Source organism: Spinacia oleracea, chromosome 5 (assembly GCF_020520425.1).
Source record: "Spinacia oleracea cultivar Varoflay chromosome 5, BTI_SOV_V1, whole genome shotgun sequence".
In the NCBI taxonomy this organism is placed as follows: domain Eukaryota; kingdom Viridiplantae; phylum Streptophyta; class Magnoliopsida; order Caryophyllales; family Amaranthaceae; genus Spinacia; species Spinacia oleracea.
In genome coordinates, this window is record NC_079491.1 from 16422042 (window position 1) to 16444458 (window position 22417).

General features: G+C 32.4%; 2 protein-coding genes across 5 annotated transcripts; both read right to left on the reverse strand.

The window, feature by feature from the left end:
- Nucleotides 1-2230: 2230 nt before the first annotated feature.
- LOC110785993 (NAC domain-containing protein 83) lies at nucleotides 2231-3878 on the reverse strand. The gene is made up of 3 exons (XM_021990501.2): nucleotides 3477-3878; nucleotides 2835-3103; nucleotides 2231-2613 (listed from the first exon to the last, which is right to left on the reverse strand). Exons 1-3 carry the CDS (start codon nucleotides 3655-3657, stop codon nucleotides 2365-2367), a joined length of 699 nt encoding a protein of 232 aa, XP_021846193.1. The 5' UTR covers nucleotides 3658-3878; the 3' UTR covers nucleotides 2231-2364.
- A 6621-nt stretch (nucleotides 3879-10499) lies between these two features.
- Nucleotides 10500-14844, reverse strand: LOC130460964 (uncharacterized). Of its 4 annotated transcripts, none has more exons than XM_056828804.1 (5): nucleotides 14773-14844; nucleotides 14503-14651; nucleotides 11927-11997; nucleotides 10911-10973; nucleotides 10500-10791 (listed from the first exon to the last, which is right to left on the reverse strand). In XM_056828804.1, exons 2-5 carry the CDS (start codon nucleotides 14617-14619, stop codon nucleotides 10644-10646), a joined length of 399 nt encoding a protein of 132 aa, XP_056684782.1. In that variant the 5' UTR covers nucleotides 14620-14651; nucleotides 14773-14844; the 3' UTR covers nucleotides 10500-10643. The 4 variants fall into 4 exon arrangements, 1 of the variants encoding a protein (XP_056684782.1); XR_008921210.1 differs by having other exon boundaries at nucleotides 10501-10791; nucleotides 11927-12067; XR_008921211.1 differs by lacking the exon at nucleotides 10911-10973.
- Between the last annotated feature and the right edge of the window lie 7573 nt (nucleotides 14845-22417).

Here is a 22417-nt window from a genome sequence, read left to right on the forward strand (position 1 = left end):
CTGGCCGGTAAATGTCGAGGAGCAAGGGATTAAGCTTCTATGTTTTGGGGACGGCTTCCATGAAATCCACGGAGGAAAAGCGAGAAGGAGGGGGTGGAGACAAGTAAAGAGGAAAAGAAAAAGGAACAAAATTTGGGTTAATTAATTGGTGGGTTAGTTAGGGGTTTGTAGGTTAATTGGATGTAATTGAGATTAATGACATCCTTAAAGGTATTTGGTCTATTTAATTTGTGTAAAACTCGAGGGAATTTGATAAATTTTTTAAACTCGTGTGATATTTGGTAAATTTTGTGAACTAAGGGCATTCATGAAAAATCGTATTTTAAAACATAAACTTTTATAGTTTTTAATAACTAGATTTTAGCCCGTGCGATGCACGGATTCTATTAAATTGTTGTGTTTAAATAAAAATCCTATGTATATACTACTTTTATATATTAGATTAGTTTAGTTTTTGATTTTGCATTGAATTTCGTTTTAGATTTTTTTTTATTATGAAAGTGTTTGTTTTTGGATGAAATTGTATATGCGTAATATTAATAAATAATTAATAAAAAAATATTTACGTGAAAGTTAATCATTTCTTTACGTGGCACTCGACTCTTTTAATTCAAAATTAATTTTGAAATCTTATTTTTCTTTGGCGGAAACCATTAGATTTTTCTATGTGGCGCTCTAATATTGGATTAATGTTTGATTTTAAATTGAATTTTATTTATTTTATTTTAGATTATTGTTTGATTTTAAATTGAATTTTATTTATTTTATTTTAGATTATTGTTTAATTTTGGATGAATTTTATTTAGATTTATTTTTTAATTATTAGAGTGTTTAATTTGATTTTAGACGGAGTTGTATATATTAGTAATTAATTAATTAAAATATCTACGTGGACCCTAATTAATTATCTACGTGGAAATTGATTGTTTTTTAATTATTATAGTGTTTGATTTTCGATGGAGTTGTATATATTAGTAATTAATTAAATTAGAAATATTATTTTTCATTAATTGGCCAAAACCATTAGTAATCCTAGGTGACGCTCTAATATTTCAGAAAATATGCCTCCATTGGCCGAAGCCATTAGATTTTTCTACGTGGCGCTCTAATATTGGATTAATGTTTGATTTTAAATTGAACTTTATTTATTTTATTTTAGATTATTGTTTGATTTTGGATGAATTTTATTTTAGATTTATTTTTTAATTATTAGAGTGTTTGATTTTAGATGGAGTTATATATATTAGTAATTAATTTATTAATTAAAATATCTATGTAGCACCTAATTAATTATCTACGTGGCAATCAATTATTTTTTAATTATTAGAGTGTTTGATTTTCGATGGAGTTATATATATTAATAATTAATTAATTAAAATATCTACGTGGAACTTGATTTTTTTAATTCAAAAAGAAATTAGAAATCTTATTTTTCATTGGCCGAAACCATTAGTAATCCTAGGTGGCGCTTTAATATTTCATGAAATATGTCTCCTTTATATATGTATATTAGATTTCAAACAAATTTTTAAAAAAACCTTAATGCTTATTTAAATGAGGATACAAGACCTACATCAAAATTATAGGTATGATAACAACCTTTGATTTGTTTAGTCTACACTCAATAGCCAAGATTACATTTTTTTTTTTTTTTTTTTTTTTGCTGATTAAGGAAGGAAAAGGTAGAACCCTAATTAGAAAGAATTCCCTAAATAGCTAGATGATTAAGAAGAAGAAGAAGAAGAAGAAGAAGAAGAAGAAGAAGAAGAAGTGTTGAGTAGATTGGAAACAGTAAATTGCTATGTTGCAGTAGGTTACATTTTTATTGTAGCTATTAAAAAGTCCCGTACAAATGCAATATTTTGGTACATGGCTACATGCAGTATACGCTGTATACCTGAATTTGCTACTATGTCCAATTTCAGCAACAATTATTCAATGTCAACTTTGTAAATGATGATCACATTGTACAAAATGAATTATAACTACATCCTTTTTACTTACTTAGTGATGAAGTTTCTTAGCAGTTAAGTAGCACGAGTAAATGAGCTTGCTTTATGCTTTCATTATTTTATTATTATGCCAAAAGTCAATGCATGCTTGTCCAAAAGCACATTTCATATTGACTTTGTTATACCAGTACTAAAATTCATTAACATAAAACCATAGTACGTACAATAATTAATCAATCTAAAACTCATGATTAATATTTTACATAACTAATATTATATTAATTAGAAATAATAATAGAATATAACATTTTAATAAAATGCATGAACTACGTAGGTACGTACGTAATTAAGCACAACCTAATAATCCATAACACATAATTAATTAACCTTCTACGGAGTAATAGCAAATAAATTACAGAAAATTATAACTACTTTCTTCATCAGACTGTGAATCATATGAAGAAACTTCTGCAAAAGAATTCGACGACGACGATGAAGAAGAAGAACAACAAGGGTAACGATCAATATTTGAAGTTAAGTTATAATGACCATTATTATTATCATAGTCTAACATAATTGCATCATCATTTTCTTCAACCCTTTGCTTCAAAAATACATGGTAAATGACCCAATCTTCCATTTTTGAAGTACCTTGGTGATTCTGCGTGCGCGAAAATTACATAATAGTAATTGTTATTAGGATGACACATAAAAATTCAAGCATTATGTATATTACATAGGTAAAATTTGTCAAATACTACCTTATAAAATTGAATATTTTTTATAAGATAGTTTTTCACAAAATCACGATTTTATAAGGTAATTTTTGACAAATTTGGCTATTATATTATATATGAACTGAGTTTGGAAAATGAAACTTACTTTATAGACTAAGCTATATTCATGCATGAACCAATCAGTTGGACTAGTGTAATTTGGAGACTTCCCTATATTGAATACTAGTGTTTTTTTCACGCCCTTGATCGGCATTCCTAAGTTTTGGTTTGGAGGAGGGGACATGTGTTCTTCTGAGCCGGTCTCCTCCCAATAACCCGAGTTTGTTGCCTTCGTTGCCCTGGTGTGGTTTCGATCTCCATTCTTGTGTTTTGCTCCCCTTTTGGTGAAGACATATCTCTCTTCCTTTGAATCACCTGTAACGGCGCGTATGCAAACGTTGAGAAGTGGTGAATACAAACATTTTATTAAATTAAAGTAGTAAATATAAAATTATATTACAGAAAACCTGGAATTTTTTTATTTTATTTTTTTGACGGTGAAAAACCTAGAACTAGAACTTAAAAGGTAGTAAATATCAAAATACGTACGGTCATTCACCAGTTGAGATTATTTATTCAAGTGAAATTTCCCAAATGATATAATGATACAACGTAGTACTCCATGTATTATGTAAACCAAGTGCATGCACAATTTTGATTGTCATGATAAAAGACATGACAATTAATTAACATAACAAATATAAATATGAGTAATTAATAAAATAAAATGATGGCATTGCATACATACCGGGCAACTCCCAGGGATCTAAGTTGGAGAAATGGACCTCAGGAATGACAGAGGCAGGGAGAGGAAGACCGAAGATCTTACATCTCAAGTACTGGAAAAGAAGTTCCTCGTCCGTTGGCTGGAATCGGAACCCGGGGGGCAATCTGCTCACCCCCTCGATCACAAAATTGTGCTTCTTCATACTATAACCAATTTCTTTTTATATAACTAAATTGATTTATTAATGTGGCAACTAATTAATTATAAGTAGATCGAGTAATTAACGAGGATATATAATTAATATGGTTAAGCTAACTGATGGGAGTACCTAGCTAGCTCGAGCTCCCTTCATGCAGAATTAGTGACAAGTAAATATATAGAGGTTCATTTAAGTTATAGTAATACGTTGTGCATGCATAATGGCACACATTGTGAAAAGAAAAGTGGGATCCTTTAAAGTTTAAACTAGATTATGGTATCTTTAATCTTCTTTTTAATTAAGATCCTTCGTCTGCCAAAGTAGGAATGAATATTTCAATGCTAAATTATCTTTACTTAATACCGTCTCCAATTTTCACCAAAAGTATGTCTATCTTTTTTAAATCAATGTTGTCCCATCCCAATTGGAAAACCAGGCCCGGTCCTGACATTTTAGGGGCTCGGGACGAAACATAAGTAAAGAGCCCCTTATTTGCAGTAAACTTTTAATGTATAAAGATTTTCTATGCTTTAAAAAATAGACTGTATAACATTTGGGCGGTTGGGCCTTGAATGTATTATTTTTCCTTTCTAAAAAATACGAAAAAAAATCATTTAAAGAAAGAGGAAGTGGGTTAATAAAGAGACACAAACAACCAAACGAAAATAATACTCCATAATTATTTTTTCTAGGTTGTTTGTATCCGGAATATAGAATACTGTTACAAAAATTCAATAAAAAATAGAATTAAGGCATGTAAATTAATTGAAAAACATTCCCTCAAAAAAAAATTAATTGAAAAACAGGTTAAAAAAAATTCAATGGCAGGATTCGAATCCGGTTTCCCCCACTGCATCACGCTACAAACTTTACCCACTTAACCAACTAAGCCACTACTACTTTTAATTACTATTGCAGTTTTTATTTTAATTAAAAAACTGGTAATTTTGGGGCCCTCCCCAATAGGGGGCCCAGGGCGGCCGCCCCTCATTTCACCCCTCAGGGCCGGGGCTGTGGAAAACATGGCTACCTCTAGTATCTTTCTTGTTGGTGTACGTATGGGCCCATCGACCATCGTAGTCCAGTTGGTTTGAGTAACACTTTGTTTTCTATATCTGGTTTGGTCTGTTTTTTTTTAGTTTCAAGTAATCTGGTATAATTCTTCTTGTTTTGTGTAGTCTGGTTTGTATTTTTCTGATTTGGTCTAGCGGTCTAGTCTGGTTTAGTCTGAATGCTTTTTATGGGTGTTTTTTGCTTTTTCTGATTTGGTATGATTTTTCTCATCTGATCTAGTCTGGATTTTTTATACGATTTCAAGAAAATTAGTAATAATCAATAAGATTACGCCGAAGAGACAAACCTAAATTTTAAGTGGGGCGATTTAGTTTTATCCTAATTTATGACATAATGTAACATTAAACGTAAAATAAACTCATTCTTATATGCTCCGTACAACGGTACAAAACCCATATACTATAGATTTCCCTCTAAAATTAAGTTTTGTTCACCTTATTCCACTTATTTCAAAAAAAATAAGTTCATATCTCAAAAAAAAAGTTAATTAGTTCATTTGTTAAATGGTGGAATTAACAAGGTAAAGCAATAAAACTTTCCACTAATTGCTAACGTTGAATTGTGGACTAATGACGCTTAAAGGTCAATTATATCCTAACAAACCTAGACTAAGTCAAGATTTTAAACACCCTAATTTTACTTTAGCTTTTTACATTCTTTATGAAGAGAAACACATCCAATTAAAGGTGAAATGAAATAAAAAGTGAAGAAAAAGAACCGATAGATAAAGCATTTCGATTTTATTTATGCAATGGTCTTGGTACTTTCCTTCATTGTTAAGATTGTTTTCTTTTCCCCTCAAAAAACTAAAATATATTGATTTCTTATTATGCTATTCATTTTATTTTAATTATTGAAATTCATTTATTAGTCTATACATAGTCTTGTGTTCTGTAGGAAAGGCAACTCCCCCTAAGTGGCGGAATTACAGAGTGTCCCGGTGGGTCACGTGACCCAGCGAAATTTTGAAAAAAAAACAATATAGCTGGAATATAAGAGACCTGTTATAGCCTAGAGCCTGTCTCTTATATTATCTAGAAGAAGTTAACCCTGCACATAAGACAACAGGTACAACTATCATATTTTTGTGATAAATCTATGAGACCAGTGCTTTACAACAACCGGTCCACTAAAATTGAGTAACAGATGGCTTCTGCATTCATTAAAAATCTAAGAGAGCAGTTATTTAAATACCTGTTCTCTACAGTGAGTTATTTAATTCTCCCATTCATATAAAATCCGTAGAAAATATTTGTAATAATTCTGTAGGTATTTGATTGTAATATAAATATTTATTATTTTGGGACGATATCTCTTTTTAATTTATATTGTGTGTTGCGGACGATATTGACCCAACACCCTAAACATCCTGGATACGCCACTGCTCCCCCTACCTACATCTTACTCTAACCCTCCCTTTTTTTTTCTTCCGCAATCTTAACCTTTTACACACCCCATCTCCAATTATCTCTTATACACAATACAAAGTACTAACTTAAGTACTCCTTCCGTCCCAAAATGTTCTTTACGTTTGGTATTTTGTACGCGATTTAACGACTAATTAATGTGCATTGAGATTTCTCCATTTTATTATTTAAACAATAAAAATTACATTTATTTATAATACAATACACTGGGAAATTAAATGGGAAAGTGTGAGAAATTAAATACCCCAATGAATTTAATTGGTTAATATAATCTTTGACTCAAATTTTGATAAAATATAAAGCATTTATGTGATGATATAAAAGGAAATGTAAAGAACATTTTAGGACACCCAAAATGAAAAACGTAAAGAACAAAAAGACAGAGGGAGTACTTTGTAAAAAAAAAAACTTTAATCAGATTACAATTTATAAAAATAAGTTGCTTTTAATTAAATGGTATTAGACGGAGGGAGTAATAATTAAATATTATTACATGAAAAGTATAAAAAAAAAAAAAAAACTCATGTATGGAATGAATTAAGGAAAATTAATACCACGCACTCACTCCGATAAATATATTTTTAAAACCAATACACCGAAATGCAAAATTATGAGATGCATAAAAATCAAATCGAAGTTTTACCCTTAAACTAATGAGCATTACCCTACATACCAAAAAAAATTGAAACTGTGCAACGCACTTAACTACTCCCTCCGTTCTTTTTTAAACTTTGAAAATTTGGTAATATTAATCCAACTTTTTGTCGGTTTTCTTTTATTAATCCCACCTAGGACATATTTTTTAATAATCCCACATTTACTACCCAACGACTTTTATTGAGCTTAAGTGACCGATAAACGGTGAAAAGGTCATCGAGATGGTGATGAATTGATGATGATGACTGGATATATCGAGAGAGTACTGCCACGTAGGGACATATTACTGCCTACAATAGGTTTATGACGTGTTGGACCCAATAAAAGTCGTTATTGGGTGGTAAATGTGGGATTATTAAAAAGTATGTCGTAGGTGGACTTAATAAAAGAAAATCGGCCAAAGGTTGGATTAATATTACCAAATTTTCCTTTAAACTTTAAGTTTGGTATAATGCACACGATTTAACAACTACATACAGAGTAATAACGCGTTAAAGATTCATCATTTTTTAAAATAAACAATCAAAATTACGTTCTTTAATAATATTTTTGCTTTTATCCAAAATTTAACATTTTTTTCTTTTTGGTTAAAGTTAAACTAATTTTTTTCTTTATTAAAAAGAGACTCGAGTGATTAATTTAACAACCAATAAAAATATTTTATATACTTTTCCACTAAATGAGAAAAGTGTGATGAATTTATTCCAAAATAAATTTAACTTATTAAATAATCAATTGGAGTAAATTTTGACAGATTAATGATCGAATTATGCATTTATGTTAAAATATAAAAGGAAATATTCCTTTTTTTCTTAATTCTCTTATGTAATGTATTTTTTTCCCTAAAATAATACTCGTTTTGTATTTTAATGAATTACAATTAAAATACACTGTCACATTTTAATACAAAGTATGAGTTATAATTCATATTTTGTATGCCTTTACATTTTAATAATATAATTCTTCACTCATATATGGTCCTCACTCTATCCTCTCATATCATTCTCTTTGAATAATTAATAGCTCAATTAGAGCATAATAATTGACGAGCCTCTAATTGAGGTTCAATAGCCTTTCATAAACGATTTTATTTCTCCGATGGTGAGTCATATTATCTGTTGGGACTTACTTTGGGATTCTAATTGCCATGGGTGGAACTCTAAAAAATCAATTATCATTTATTATTTCTTAACCTTTTTTGTAAAATTAAAAACAAAACTTTCCTATATTAAGGGAAAAAATATTTTGAGGAAAGGTATTAAAAAAATCATATGTAACCTAGTTGCAATACGAAATGAGGAAAACAAATTACACTTTCGCCCCTTATTGTTTACCCATGCACCAAAAGTGCTTTATTAAGAGTTGGTTGAACGGAATTGAGAACAGATAAAAGTCATAAGACTGATAAGGACCAAATGAATGTTACGTGAGAATAAAGTTGTAGTTCTCTTGAGCATTTATTGTAATGGAACAATCTTTTCGAGACGAACTAAATTAACAAGTGGGATAAAGTAAAAGAAACGGAATGTATAAAGATCGAAAAGAATTTAGTTATAGAGTAAACAATTAGGCAAAATGCTATTGTTCATCAACCATGAACTTAAAAATTAAATTTCTTTCAAAATTTTCTTGTCTTTTTCCTATTCAAATAAATATTTGCCGAACATATATAATAATGGATGTCTATTTGTAGAGTTTAAAATAATAAATATTTTTATTATTTTATTTTATTTTTTGAGTTGTAGTTTTTAAAATGTACATGAAAAAAGTTACTTTTGTCTCATTTATGTGCACGTAACAATCGTAGATTGGTTGAGTAAGTTGATATATATTCATCCAAGTGTTCACCTTTTAGAACTATGGCCCTGTTTAGTTCACCTTATTTTTCCTGATCTAATCTGATCTGGTCTGACTGATCTGATCTGATCTGATCTGATTCTTCATAATTAAGTTAAACAAAAATCTACATTTATTAATATTAAACGACTTACGTGTAAAATAAATGTTACACAAATTTATAATATTGTTATTATTTATTTGACTTTGCTCATGATTTAACTATTCCTTATATTAGATAGACCTAGACATGATCTAGATAGATCGGTTATGATCTAAACATATAAGTTCTGATATGGATATGATTTGTACAGTTCGGTTCTGATCTGGACATGATTTGTACAGATCTGTTATGTTTGGACATGATCAGTTCTGATCTGGACATGATCTGTACAGTTCAGTTATGATCTTGAAATGATCTGTACAGACCAGTTCTAATCTGGACATGATCTGTATAGTTTAGTTCTGATTTGGACATGATCTGCACAGATCAGTTCTGATCTGGACATGATTTGTACAGTTCAGTTCTGATCTGGACATGATCTGTACAAACCAATTCTGATCTGGACATGATCTGTATAGACCAGTTCTGATCTGGACATGATCTGTACAGACCAGTTCCGATTTGTACATGATCTGTACATATTAGTTCTGACCTGTACAGATCAGTTCTGATCTGGACATGATATGTACATATCAATTCTGATCTGGACATATCAGTTCTGCTCTAGACATGATCTGTACTGGTCATTTCTGATATGGACATCATTTGAACATATCAGTTTTGATCTGGTCATGATCTGTACAGACCAGTTCTGATCTGGTCATGATCAGTATAAATCAATTATGATATGGACATGATCTTTGCAGATCAATTCTGATCTGAACATAATCTGTACAGAGTCAATATCTAGACTAGTTATAATCTGGACATATCGATTCTGATCTGGACATGACCTGTACAAATAGGTTTTGATCTTAACATATTGGTTATGTAAGGATCGGTTCTGATATAGACAAGATCTTTGTAGATTTGAACATGATCTGGACATGATCTGTACAGATCAGTTATGATTTGGATATTATCTGATCTTATCAGTTCTGGTCTAGATATATAATGGTTTTGATCTATAAAAATCAGTTTTGATATGGACATGACCTGATCATATCGTTTCTGATCCGGACTTAATGGTTTTAATTTGGACATGATGAATTTGAATGTTTTGTTAATGTTTTTTTATGCCTTAAGTAATAGATTTTAATTGCACCGACAACAACATTCTTTTTTATTAAAGCAATAATAGTAATAAATATTAAATATAATAACAATGGTATAAATATATAATAATAATCATCATCGTAATAATCTGGTCTTATCTGATCTGATATGAACTTATTTTTTCTGATCTGATCTGATCTGAACTTATTTTTTCTGATCTAATCTGATCTGAACTTATTTTTTCTGATCTGATCTGGTCTGATCTGATCTGGTCTGATCTGATTAAATCTGAAATAAGTAATAAGGTCCTGAAATAAGGTGAACTAAACAGGGCCTATGTAAACATTTGTTCAAAAGTTCATTGTTAAGACCAAAATATTTTATTTATGTCCATGATCAATTAAAAAGTTTATGTAAAGATGTTTTTATCGCACATAAGTACATAGATAGGTAAGATAAAAAATTGAAAACCAGAAAGTCCAAAAGTTTTGCACACATCCAAAATTTACTGTATATCGGAATAACTTTTATCCAGTTTTTGGTAACTTTGTGTAGTTTGATTACTTTTGTATTATGAAAAAAGGATATACAATTAAAGGGTTACATGATTACCTTTATACATTACTAGTTGTTGGAACGTGCGCTAGCGCGCACGTTCCCCCAAGATATAAAACACTATCTCCCGGAACACTATACAAATCACAAGCCTAATTACTCCATAGAAATAGTTGAAAGTATGAATACAGTACTCCGTAGATGATAAGAAACACGACTAATTACTTGATGTAGGTTACATATATAGAATTCATGGCTAAGCAATAAAAATTTACATGGCTAAGTTTAGGAAAATTAAACACGGCCGGCCTAACAGGAGAAAGAACAGTTGTGATAGTTCCTCGCCCAACTTTGTGGCAACATACGACTCTGCAAAAAAAAAATCGATGATTACTTAGTTGATCAATGACGAAGCAAGAAACATGTATGTCCTGCAGTTATTGATTATATTGATTATATACAGAGTTACAACTGTCGTACTCAATCACCTGGTATATAAGGCCATAATAATCAACTCTGTAGTAAACCATATCCCATCCCCAACTTTACACCTACATTATAATCGATCTATCAAAATTTCGACGCAGTGAAAGAAAGTCCAACACATAATAGTAATATCAGAGAAAGTCCAGCACATAATAGAAAGTCCAGCAAGATGCTTCAGTGATTATTCAAGTATATGCATCTAAATATAACCAATGGTCAATGCTGTAATGTTTAGATTGATTTCTAAACTCACTATTTTTAATAAATGTAAATCTGAATTTCTCAGACCATAAACTCACTATTTTTAATAAATGATGTAATGCTTCAGTGATTATTAGAGTGCATTATAATGGTTTGTCCTCATTTTCCAGTTAAGAATGTTAACTATAATTAATCCCCTTCCCTTCTTAACATTAGACACACCAAGGCCACCAAAATTACAAGAATAAAGATTCAGTTCTATACTCATATGCAGGGGCATATATAATAATATCATTATTAACAAAACAAAAAAATAACACATGAACAAGATCTAACACAAGAATTATGAGAGCATGCAAAAGTGCAACTCACTCTTGAATCATCTCACTCCTATAAGACGATAAAACATGAAATAATCACGAAAATGAAGATAATAGCTAAAGTGATATGGATTTAGATTCAAGGTTTGAAATCGCTCAAAATTAGGAACGGGATTGTGACTGCAAGTCTGCAACGTCATCCTAGCACTAAAACCATATTAGTAATAGTCAGAAATACAAAACAGAAATTACACTAGACTCAAACAGATGCATTAAAAAATTATCTTGCATAATCATAAAAGTAAAACAAAGAGTTACTTGTAACCCCTTTAATCAGAATACTAACAACAAAATTCCAATCCAAGCACACTTCAGTTACATAAATAATCGCATCTATAAAGAGTCATTAATTATTATTTTAAAAAAAAACTTGTAATTGAAAGATACGACTACAAATAATTTGATGCAATTCGAAGAATTATAAGCAAGGGAATCACCTCAACCCGAACTGGAAGAGTGTCAGGGAAGCAGGGATTTCAGGAAACAAATCACGAACACCGCCACTAGACTAATAGAAGTAATCGGAAAAAAGTTAGGAACGCCGCCGCCAAACTAATTATAGCTAGAAAAGCCTTGAACTGCAATAAGAAAAAAAATACAGGAATTCATTCGCATTGTAGATATTGTCACTTCACAAAAATAGTCCCACTTAAAACCTCCCCAACATGTTCAGAAGTACAAATTAATCCAATGCGCTAGTACTATGACTGTTGTACCTTTTTGGATGGTTCAGGTCTGATATCTACAGAACCCTATCGAACTTAGTATCGGCTTTGAAACATTCGCATTGTAGATATTGAGTAATCCTAGATTCAACATCCAATCTCAGTACTCGAGCCTAGTCATCTATATCCCAATATGGAAATTTCATACTCGATTAAGAGTTGACAGTATCAGGCTCTATGTCATTGATGAAAGAAATCTCTTCATGAAAGCCAACCAAAAGCCTTAGTATAGGTCGACATTAAGGTAAATGCAATACATCAAATCTGCTTATTATATCCCAAAGCTGGCTTGATTGTCAATAACTATACACGAATGCATCAAAGAGTGGTCCATATTGAAATGCTCAAACAGATAATAAATGTAATATCTTTCTAAAAACCAGTTATGGTAATGAATTACTGAAAGTAATAAACGCAATGGTATTTAACAAAATCCATAATCGATGGCATCCAAATCTCTGATATTCATCCGATTCGAGAGATTGAACTCCGCCACTAAAAACGATCATATACATGCAGCTAAGAACAAAGTTGATTTACATATTACGAAGTATTTAAAAGAACCCACTGCTTAAATCCCCCCCCCAACACACACAGGATAAGAAAATTAAATCGGAAACATGGTTGATTCCTCCTCATGTAAACATTTATACACTTAGTTCCAAGATCCTGGTTATTGATCCAGTCTTATTGCATTCTCACCCCTGCCCCAGATTGCCACTCCCTCTTGAAACCCATGTCCTGGGACATGTGAACAGGAGCATGGTATTCTTATTTTCCACTTCTCGATGGGACTAACAAGCTAAGTAGTGAAAGTATCAGAAGACGGGAAGTACCACTTTGCCGTTCATAATTTCATGGAGATCTAAAATGCAGGAGGCAAAAGGACCTAAAATAAATCATCCTCATGATACATGGATAATTTCTACGGGTTCTACTGTTTCATGAAAATATTGGTACACCAAAAACGTGGAATACGGTCCAGAACATGGTTACTAAACATGGTAAAAATCAGGGTGCTCTTAAGACCCATAGTTTGTCTAGAATATTACAGGACACATACCACTCATAATATTATTCTCCTTTATACCATAGAGCCTAACTTTTTGACCTATAGGAAAATGTTATCCCAATGCAGGAACTATCAACCATACAAGAGAGCCAAAAGGTGTTTGCATCCAGTGTATAAATCGTCATTTTTCCCACTCATGCTCTAACTAATCGCCATCGAATTTAATAAGTATTAGAGATTGGCTTCTGAAATTTCTCACATTCCTAAGAATTCACTGGCTCCAACCTTTACTAAGATTTTCTACGTTTCTTCAGTAACTGATTGAAATTTTCCTTTCATGATGGCTTAACCTTTAATCACTGCGACTTGATGTCAGATCTGATAATACTCTTTTTCAAAATATGACAGGACTGCATATGCTGAGTTGGTCAACTCAAAGGACAACAAGCCTCATACAAAATATTTATGATTATTCATTAAATTGGAAACACCACAAAATAGCTAGAGCACAAATGTATTTTGATTGGACCAAGCATCATTTTCAAGCTCAGCATCATAGACTGTGCACATATGACCAGCTGCCCAAGAAGTAATGGAATATAGTAGCCAAAACTAACATGAATTTTGTGATTATAAGGTTAGCGGGATAGGTATGCATTTTGGATAGTTGAGATCAAAGACCCAAACAGATTGATATTGATCTAGCAAACTCTTCATAATTGTCACCAAAAAATTCCAAGTTTATCTTATGAAACCAACAAGTATGTCTTTTTCAGTGGTTCTCTTAACATAGTGGGGGTTTACTGGGGGTTTGCTAGTGCCCTAGCCTTTTGACTCTGACACCATATACAAATGTGAAGTAGCTTGGCATTACTAATCACACAAGGATAATGTTTATACAGCCTAACAAGGAGTGGCAAACAAGGCCCTGTCTAATTAATAGAAAAGACATAAGATTAGTCGTATATTCCTAATACAACTCAATTTCCTCATGTAAACAACTTCTTATTTCAGGATACATGGCATATAGTGGGGTCTGAATTCAATCTTAGATCATGGTCCATAATAATTAGCAAATAAATTGTATATGTTAAATTGGAAATATGGAGGCAGGTGCTTATCAAAAACTTACGAAAAGTGGGATAATTGGTGTTATTCATCATCTTTGGCTCATTTTTGACAAATTTAAGGAAGTTTAGAAATCCCTAATTTGATTTTTGAGTAAAGATCCCTAGAAATTACAAATATGCAATCCGCAATGAGAATGAAAACATACCTTAATGTCACCATTCTTTGAATCATAACTGTCTTCAATTCGCACAAAATCTCCATAACTTGTATTCGAGAAGGAAGCTGTGATAATGAATTGGAGATTTCTGCAAATTCTCGGCATTTAATGCTACAACAGATGCCTCATTTATCTTTCTGGATATATTTTCCCCAAATTAACAACAAAAGGCAGAATAAATCAACAAATAAAACAATCGAAAAAATTAATATTCAAAAAATTAACTACCATATAGAAAAGGGCGAATAAGAGAGATACCTATCTTTGATACCTTGCACGGGGGTGAAGAGCTCGCCATGGAATTACTTCTCAGGTTCCATTCCTTTCGTAAACCCCGAAAATCAAAACCATAAATTTCAAGAACTCTACATAAATCCTAAATCCGACCATTAAACCTAAACCTATTCTTTCGATAATGAAACTAAGAAAAATGGGCATAAATGGTTGATGGAGACTGCAATATTTAAGAGATCTCACCATTCTTGCCGTGACGAAACCTTGATTAGAAGAGAGAGAGAGAGAGAGAGAGAGAGAGAGAGAGAGAGAGAGAGAGAGAGAGAGAGAGAGAGAGAGAGAGAGAGAGCGCATCAGAGAGGAGTAGGGCAGAATAATGAAGGAGAGAGGGAGAAGAACGGAGATTAGAGGAGAGAGAAAATGGTGGCGGGGGAGATTGGAGTAAGAGGTAGGGTTTGTCGAAAAATCATCCAAGAATCAGGGGTGAAAGAAAGAAGAACTGAAGAAGGGAATCAGGGAGGAGGGAGCGTGGGAAGATCTGTAGAGAAGGGTGCACGTGGCACAATTTAGCAAGAATGGCAAATGAGTAATAAAGAGATATAGGTGGGGGTAAAATTGGCAACACACTATTGCTGCAATAGTAACTTGAAGTTTGTATGTTTTAAAGTGTTAGGATTAGTGACTATAAAGGGATACTTTTAAATAAAGTGACAACATTTATCACTAACAAATAAACAACTTTTACATTATCGTGTTAATGCTTAAGCATTTTGAGCTAAATTTTACTATGCCGTACGATATTTATTTTACATCATCTTTAAATAATAACTTGTGAAAAAAGAAAGTTAGGGAGTGAGAATTAATTTTGGAATGTTGACATAATTTGATAGTGTGAACCATGTTTTTGGTCACGTGACAATGACATAGTGTTACATCATAAACTTTCAATTCTCTTTTATATGTAGTATAGAAAGGTGGAATAGGAGTATGACACATGGGAGAAGGGTTTTTTTTTTAAAAAAAAGAAAAGAAAGGTAGAATAGGAGTATGACACGTGGAGGGACATGGAAGGAATTAAATGAAAAGTGAGCACTGTTGAATTGGGTTTTTCAGCCAAACTTCATGTTCTCTTTTATATATAGTGTTAGATTTATTATAATAATAATAATTATTATTATTATTATGGGAAAACACCAAAACGTTACAAGCTTAACAAGCTACAAAGATCAAGTGAACTACAAGAAGTTGGAGGGGAGCCGAGATACAATCTGGGCTCCCACTCCTCTAGCTATGGCGAACCCGATCCTGCTAAAAATGTGGGCAGCTGCTCGTGCCCCAATGTCCTGAGCCCTGGAGTACGTCTGGACCCGCTTCAGCAAAGAAACAGCCCCTTTCTCTAATTCCCCAAAAGAAGAGAAGGAAAAAGGAAAGAAACCGTAACCCAAAGCCTTATAACGTGCCGCATACTTATCTTGCTTCCGCTGCGCTGCAACCGCCACAACCCGACCCAGAACGAAGCCTGACAACCTAGATTGCGTCATAGGGGAAAACCCAGTCAAGTCAACACACACATCTAGACCGTCATCCCATGAATAAAGCAATATATCTGCAGGACGAAGAGCTCCATCACTCTCACTAGTCAGCCCAACATCAACCTCCTTGCGAGCAAAAATCCCCGACCGATAGCAAATATCCAAAAGGGTATCACGAACAACATTATGTCGATGTTTGATACCCACAATCCCATCACAAGACACGGCATGATCCCCATAAATGTCCCCATCGAAAACCCGAGAGCAAGCAAAACACGGCGTCGAATCAGAGAACAACGGAATACCCAACCGATAGCAAAGAACCGAACGATAAGTCTTACCGTTCATAGTCTAGCCTAAACCCGAGATGGGGACTGCCCGCAACCAAGATGAGGAGTGATCCCCCTTCTCCCATCCAACTCCCGCATGACTGCATAGTCCACACCCCTTCTATCATCAAAGCTTTTCCCCTCCATTACCCAACACCAATTCATAAATAACACCCGATCCCCCGCGTTGAGCTTCTCAAAACAACACTCTACTACGGTACTACCTCCCTAGAAGTCCATATATTATGTACGGAGTATGTCGGAATAGATTGTGGTTATGGTGATGATTTTTTATATATGAAGTTGCATCTTTCGTGAACATTGGCATGAACTTTACTTACGCAGTATTACATTCATATGCATCACCATTATTTCCTGGGTGATAGACCATAACAGTACCAAACTACGCGTTTTCATATGGATCACCATTAGTTTTACAAATTCATATAGGAGTATTATGCAGTTTATCATTATTATTTCAAGAAAACTGAAGAAAAAAAATAGGGGAATTTGGAAAAATATAGTGAAAAAATTAAAACATAAAACTCCTACAGGAGCACACGATTATATTCATAAATAAGAAATTAATCACGGCATATGGCATTAAATAATATGTGAATAAGAAAATTGTACCCTTGTTCATGGCGACGCAGTTGTGTGTTGGGCGAAAAAGAAGTGGGTGCGAGTGGCGACTAAGTGGGTGTGGGGAGGCAACCAGAACTTCTCCTCGTACTTGGCGGCGTCTCCGATGAAGCCGTGAAGCCGTAATGAATCCAACGAACCAACTACATAGAGAAAATACCAAAAATGTGTATTCCAATTTAATTACTTCATAAATATCTGATTTCCACAAACTATCGCAAACGATAACAAAAATCCATATTAACTATAAAATCAAAATTGCTAAAAACTTATAGTTGAAACTGCGAGAAGTATCTAGCGTCGGGTTTTAGATAATAAAAATTGAGAGAGATGCGAGAGGTAAAAGAGAGAAAGAGAAGAAGAGAAGTACCAGAGAAGAGAGAAAAGAGATAATGGTGAGGAAGACGTTGTGAAGACTGGGGAAGTTGGCTGCTGTGGTAATATGGTGGTTCTCCATGAAATAGGAGAAGTAGGGAAGGTAGCGGTGGTTTCTTTTCATGGGGGTTCATTACATTTCGTGGGTTAGTTACAAACTTTCATTATATTACGTGGGTTAGTTACAAACTTTCATTATATTTTTTTTGGTTTGTTTTATTTAAATGCATTTGAATTTTGGATCTTATTATATTACGTGGGTTAGTTACAAACTTTCATTATATTTTTTTTGGTTTGTTTTATTTAAATGCATTTGAATTTTGGATTTTAGGGATTTTAATTGGATTTGGCGGGAGTGCTTGAGATTGATGGATTTGGGTTTTAGAAGCCTCACAATGTCCAGTGACTTTTCTATTATTATATATTATTATTATTATTATTATTATTATTTCTTTTTATTATTATTATTTTATTTTTTTTCTAACCTGGACAATTAAGAGAAAATATTTGTCAATGTGATAGGTTAAGTTTTTTTGTCATAATAATGTGTTTACTTGATTTTTTTTATTTATTAATAGGCAAATTTTTCAGAAACCACCTTTTATAATAAATTTTTTGCGAGAAACCACCTTTTAAAAAACAATTGCAAGAAGAAATCCGATTCATAAATATTTTTGCGAGAGACCACCTTTAGCCGGATTATGGTAGTTGACTCATTTTTCCGGCGTTGACTTGCACGTGACATGTTAAAAGAAAAAAAATTATTTATTTATTTATTTATTTTTCCCCTCAATTTTTCTGGCGCCTCTGTATTTCATCCTTTATACCCTCAGACCCTCACTTGATTACTCGATACAATAATTGGGTTCTGAATAGTTTCTTTTTTTAAGCAACTAGCATTCTACACAATCATGGAGCTATATATATCACTATATCAGTCATAGTAATGTGTAACTTCAAATGCTCCTACTTTTGTGAGCAAGCTATACATCAAACGTGCATATTATTCATCCTCCAATGTTAAATCATCCATTTTTGTAAGAAAATGTACAACTACACAAGAAAAAGAAACAGATAGTCATACACTCATACAACCGTTAATCTCTTTCAGTCTCCAATTCCAACTCTAACAATCGACATTCTCTCATCAAATCAATACAACTAAAAATCAAGGGAGCGTGGATTCGAGTCCAAAATTTGCATCTCTTTCTCTTCAAAAACAACCATGGGAAGACAATAATTAGTGAGGTGATGGATATTATTCTTCAAAATTATCACGAATTACACCATTAGATACAAACAATCTATAATTAGTTAATCATTGTAAATTTAATTTTTCGCAATTACAAAACCTAATTCAACCAAAACAATAAAAAAACCCACCAAATTACTTACAAAAGAGTAAATATATGCAATTACGTACCTTGAATTGTAGTTTAGTGCAAAAAAAATAGAGTTTTGTTGATAAAGTTGAATCCCAGCAAGTTCAATGGAAGGAAAGAAAAAATGGTGCAGTGAGAGAGGTGAGAGAGAGAAATTGAGTGTAAATTGAAGGGAAAATAAGAAAAAAATTTATTTTAATGAGGTCACGTGCAAGTCAACGCCGGAAAAATGAGTCAATTACCGGAATCCGACTAAAGGTGGTTTCTCGCAAAAATATTTATAAATCGGGTTTTTTCTCGCAATTTATTTTTTAAAAGGTGGTTTCTCGCAAAATCTCTATTTTAAAGGGTGATTTTTGACAAATTTGCCTTATTAATAATGTATCAATAATTTCGTAATAAATTATATACAATACTTTCTTACTTTATCTTTAATATAGACTGCATATACTTTTTTTTATATATATATAAACATGTACATGTATAAATCTGTCAATTTTGTCGGATAAAAATTAGCCATGATATTTTACATTTTTTGTTGTTGTATGGAGTGTTTTGTTACGAGAGGTTTGGAGCAAATTAGTTTTTTAAGGTGAATTAGAGGTTTGACCATTTGAAAAAATTAATGTAAGTGTTTGGTTAAGTGAGGTTTGGAAGAGGAGCGATTTCCTTCAATATTGTTTGATGATTCGTAAATTCCCAAAATACGCTACTTTTTCACTTATTTCCCACTCTACCGTCCACGTCAGCAAGAAAGTCGGTCTAATTTTTTTTTATAAAATCTACAATAAACCGCTATCTGAAATAGTGGCTTATAAAACCACGCGGTTTTATAAAGTTTTGTTTTAAAAGAAACCGCTATCTTAGATAGCGGTTTATACTATTGAACAACCATCTGAGATAGCGGTTTGATTTAAAACAAAACTGCCATCTCAGATGGCGGTTCAACGCTGAACCGGAAAAAAAAAAAAAAAAAAAAAAAAAAAAAAAAAAAAAAAAAAAAAAAAAAAAAAAAAAAAAACTTTTCTTTCTCCCTTGCTGACGTGGACGGTATGGTGGGAATTAAGTTAGAAAGTAACGTATTTTGGGAATTATTGGATCTTTATGCAATATTAAAGGAAATCGCTCTTGGAAGAGAGTTTCGAGATAAAAGGAATAATTTTGAAAAGCTTAATATATGAGCTTTTTGCATTAGATGTTTGAAGAAGTAGGTGTAAAATGTCAACTTTGTCCCAATATTGTCTAAATCACAACCTTTACCAACCTACATCATTTTATGTCGATGTTATTAATGGTCAATTTAACACTATTAGACAATTATCTGCTAATTTGCCAAATTAATACTTTACACAAACAACTAATTCAACCAGATAGTCCAAACAATCAATATAAACCGTTAATGGGTAGTCAAATCAACTAACAACTAACATCTAATTGCTAAGCATAGCCATAAACCTTTATGGAACATCCAATAAATACCTAGTCAATAAAAAGCATAACCATCACCATTTCAATGACACATAAGCAATACTATTTTGATGACACGTGTCTCAATCTTATTAATCTTTCAATTTACTTTTTGTTATAAAAAAATAATGGTCATTCATTATTCTACTTTATTATCATTAGTTATTACGTAGTATACTACTAATCTCCGCCTCTTTAATTTACTAGAATTGTACTACATCCATCTCATATTTATAGTATTGTTTGACTAAAAACACGGGTTTTAGGAAAAGTGTAATATAGTACACGGAAATTTAGAATATATTACATTGATAATTGATTTGTATGAGAAAGTGAAATATAATACATGGAGAAGTTGTGCTGGGTTTTCAGTGCATTTTTAATTAATATAGTACATGTGAAAGTGGAAAAATTAATGGCCAGAAATAGAAATATGATTATAATTTTGGGACTCTTAAAATAGAATCATGACTACAAAAACGGGACGGAGGGATTACCCAAAATTAGGATCGATACTCAACTTGATTATGCCTAACTACCGCCCCCTACTTCATCTTCCTCATTCTTCACCTTCCCATTAACTCCCCAAGCTTAATTATTTTCAATGTCAATTTAATTCAATCCCCAAATCTTCTCCCCTTCTTCTGTAGCATTAATTCAAAATTTAACCTCACTAATAGGCTTTTTGACTGACCCGTTTTGAAACGGTAGGAGATTATAGAGTGCTTTAGCTCAACATTTCTATTGTTTATTTTTATGCATGCAATTCAAGCTGTAATACCCCCCCCCTTTATCTCTCTCTAAGAACGTTGTTCTTGATTTTTCTTAAGCACGTTATTCTTGATTTTTCTTAAGCACATTGGAAGTATGTTGTTTATTTTTCTTGCTTAATTATTTTTAATTCATTTTGCAGAGAAGGATAATCTTATAATGTATGGTTTCCATGCAAATGATTAAAGGTGGGTAAATTGTCATCGACATTTTGAGACTTTTAGGTGGGTTTAATTTGTATATTTTTGTTGTTAGGGGAACTTACAATTAGTTTTAGTACGTTCTCCTATAAAAAAAAGTTTTGTCAGTATAGTTCAATAGCTAGACTTTGTTAAGTCTTTTCCTTAATTGGATAACATGAGTATAGTCGTAACAATTGCAAATTTGTTTGGTCTTTGTACAAATGATATGTTATTGGTGGTAATAAGTGATTTGAAGTGGATCTATTTTTTCAGGGAAGATGAACATGGGCAGAAAAATGTAATAATTAAAAAGACAAGACTTTATATGTTTAAGTTTTAATTATTGTCATTTGGTTTAAACACCTTCTAACATCTACTTAAGAACAACATAATTTCTAAATTTCATTACCCGACCAACATATAACCAGGTCGTTCGTCGTACGGGCCCATAAACTAGTTGTATATTATCAACTACTCCGTAACATTTTATATAGTGTATTGCTATTCGACGCCCGCCCACGCTAAAAACGCCCTACTATTCATAGTGAAAGTACAGAAATACCCTTATAAAAACTTGCCCCTCCCTTTCATTTTTTTACCCTTCTCACCTCACCTTTCCCTCACCTCTCTCTTAACCCCCCTTCCCCACCAACTGGCTGCCGGAATGACGCCGGAAAAATGAAATTCCGGCGAGTATTTTTTTACCCCTTTTATAATTCGCTGGAAAACTGAAATTCATACATGTTTCTTCATTATTCGCCGGAAAACTGAAACTCCGGAAAACGTTTGTTTCTTCATAATTCATGTGGGAGTTGCGGCGGTGTATATAGTCGTGGAATTTGTCTCGGAAAATAGGCTCCCGGAAAGCTCGTAAGCTTCAATGGAGGAGGTAAAAATGGGGTTTTTTTTATTTTTTATTAAATTCTGGCGCACACCATTTGCATTGGTTCCATGAACCTGGCGCACGGAATTTGCACCAGTTCCATGAA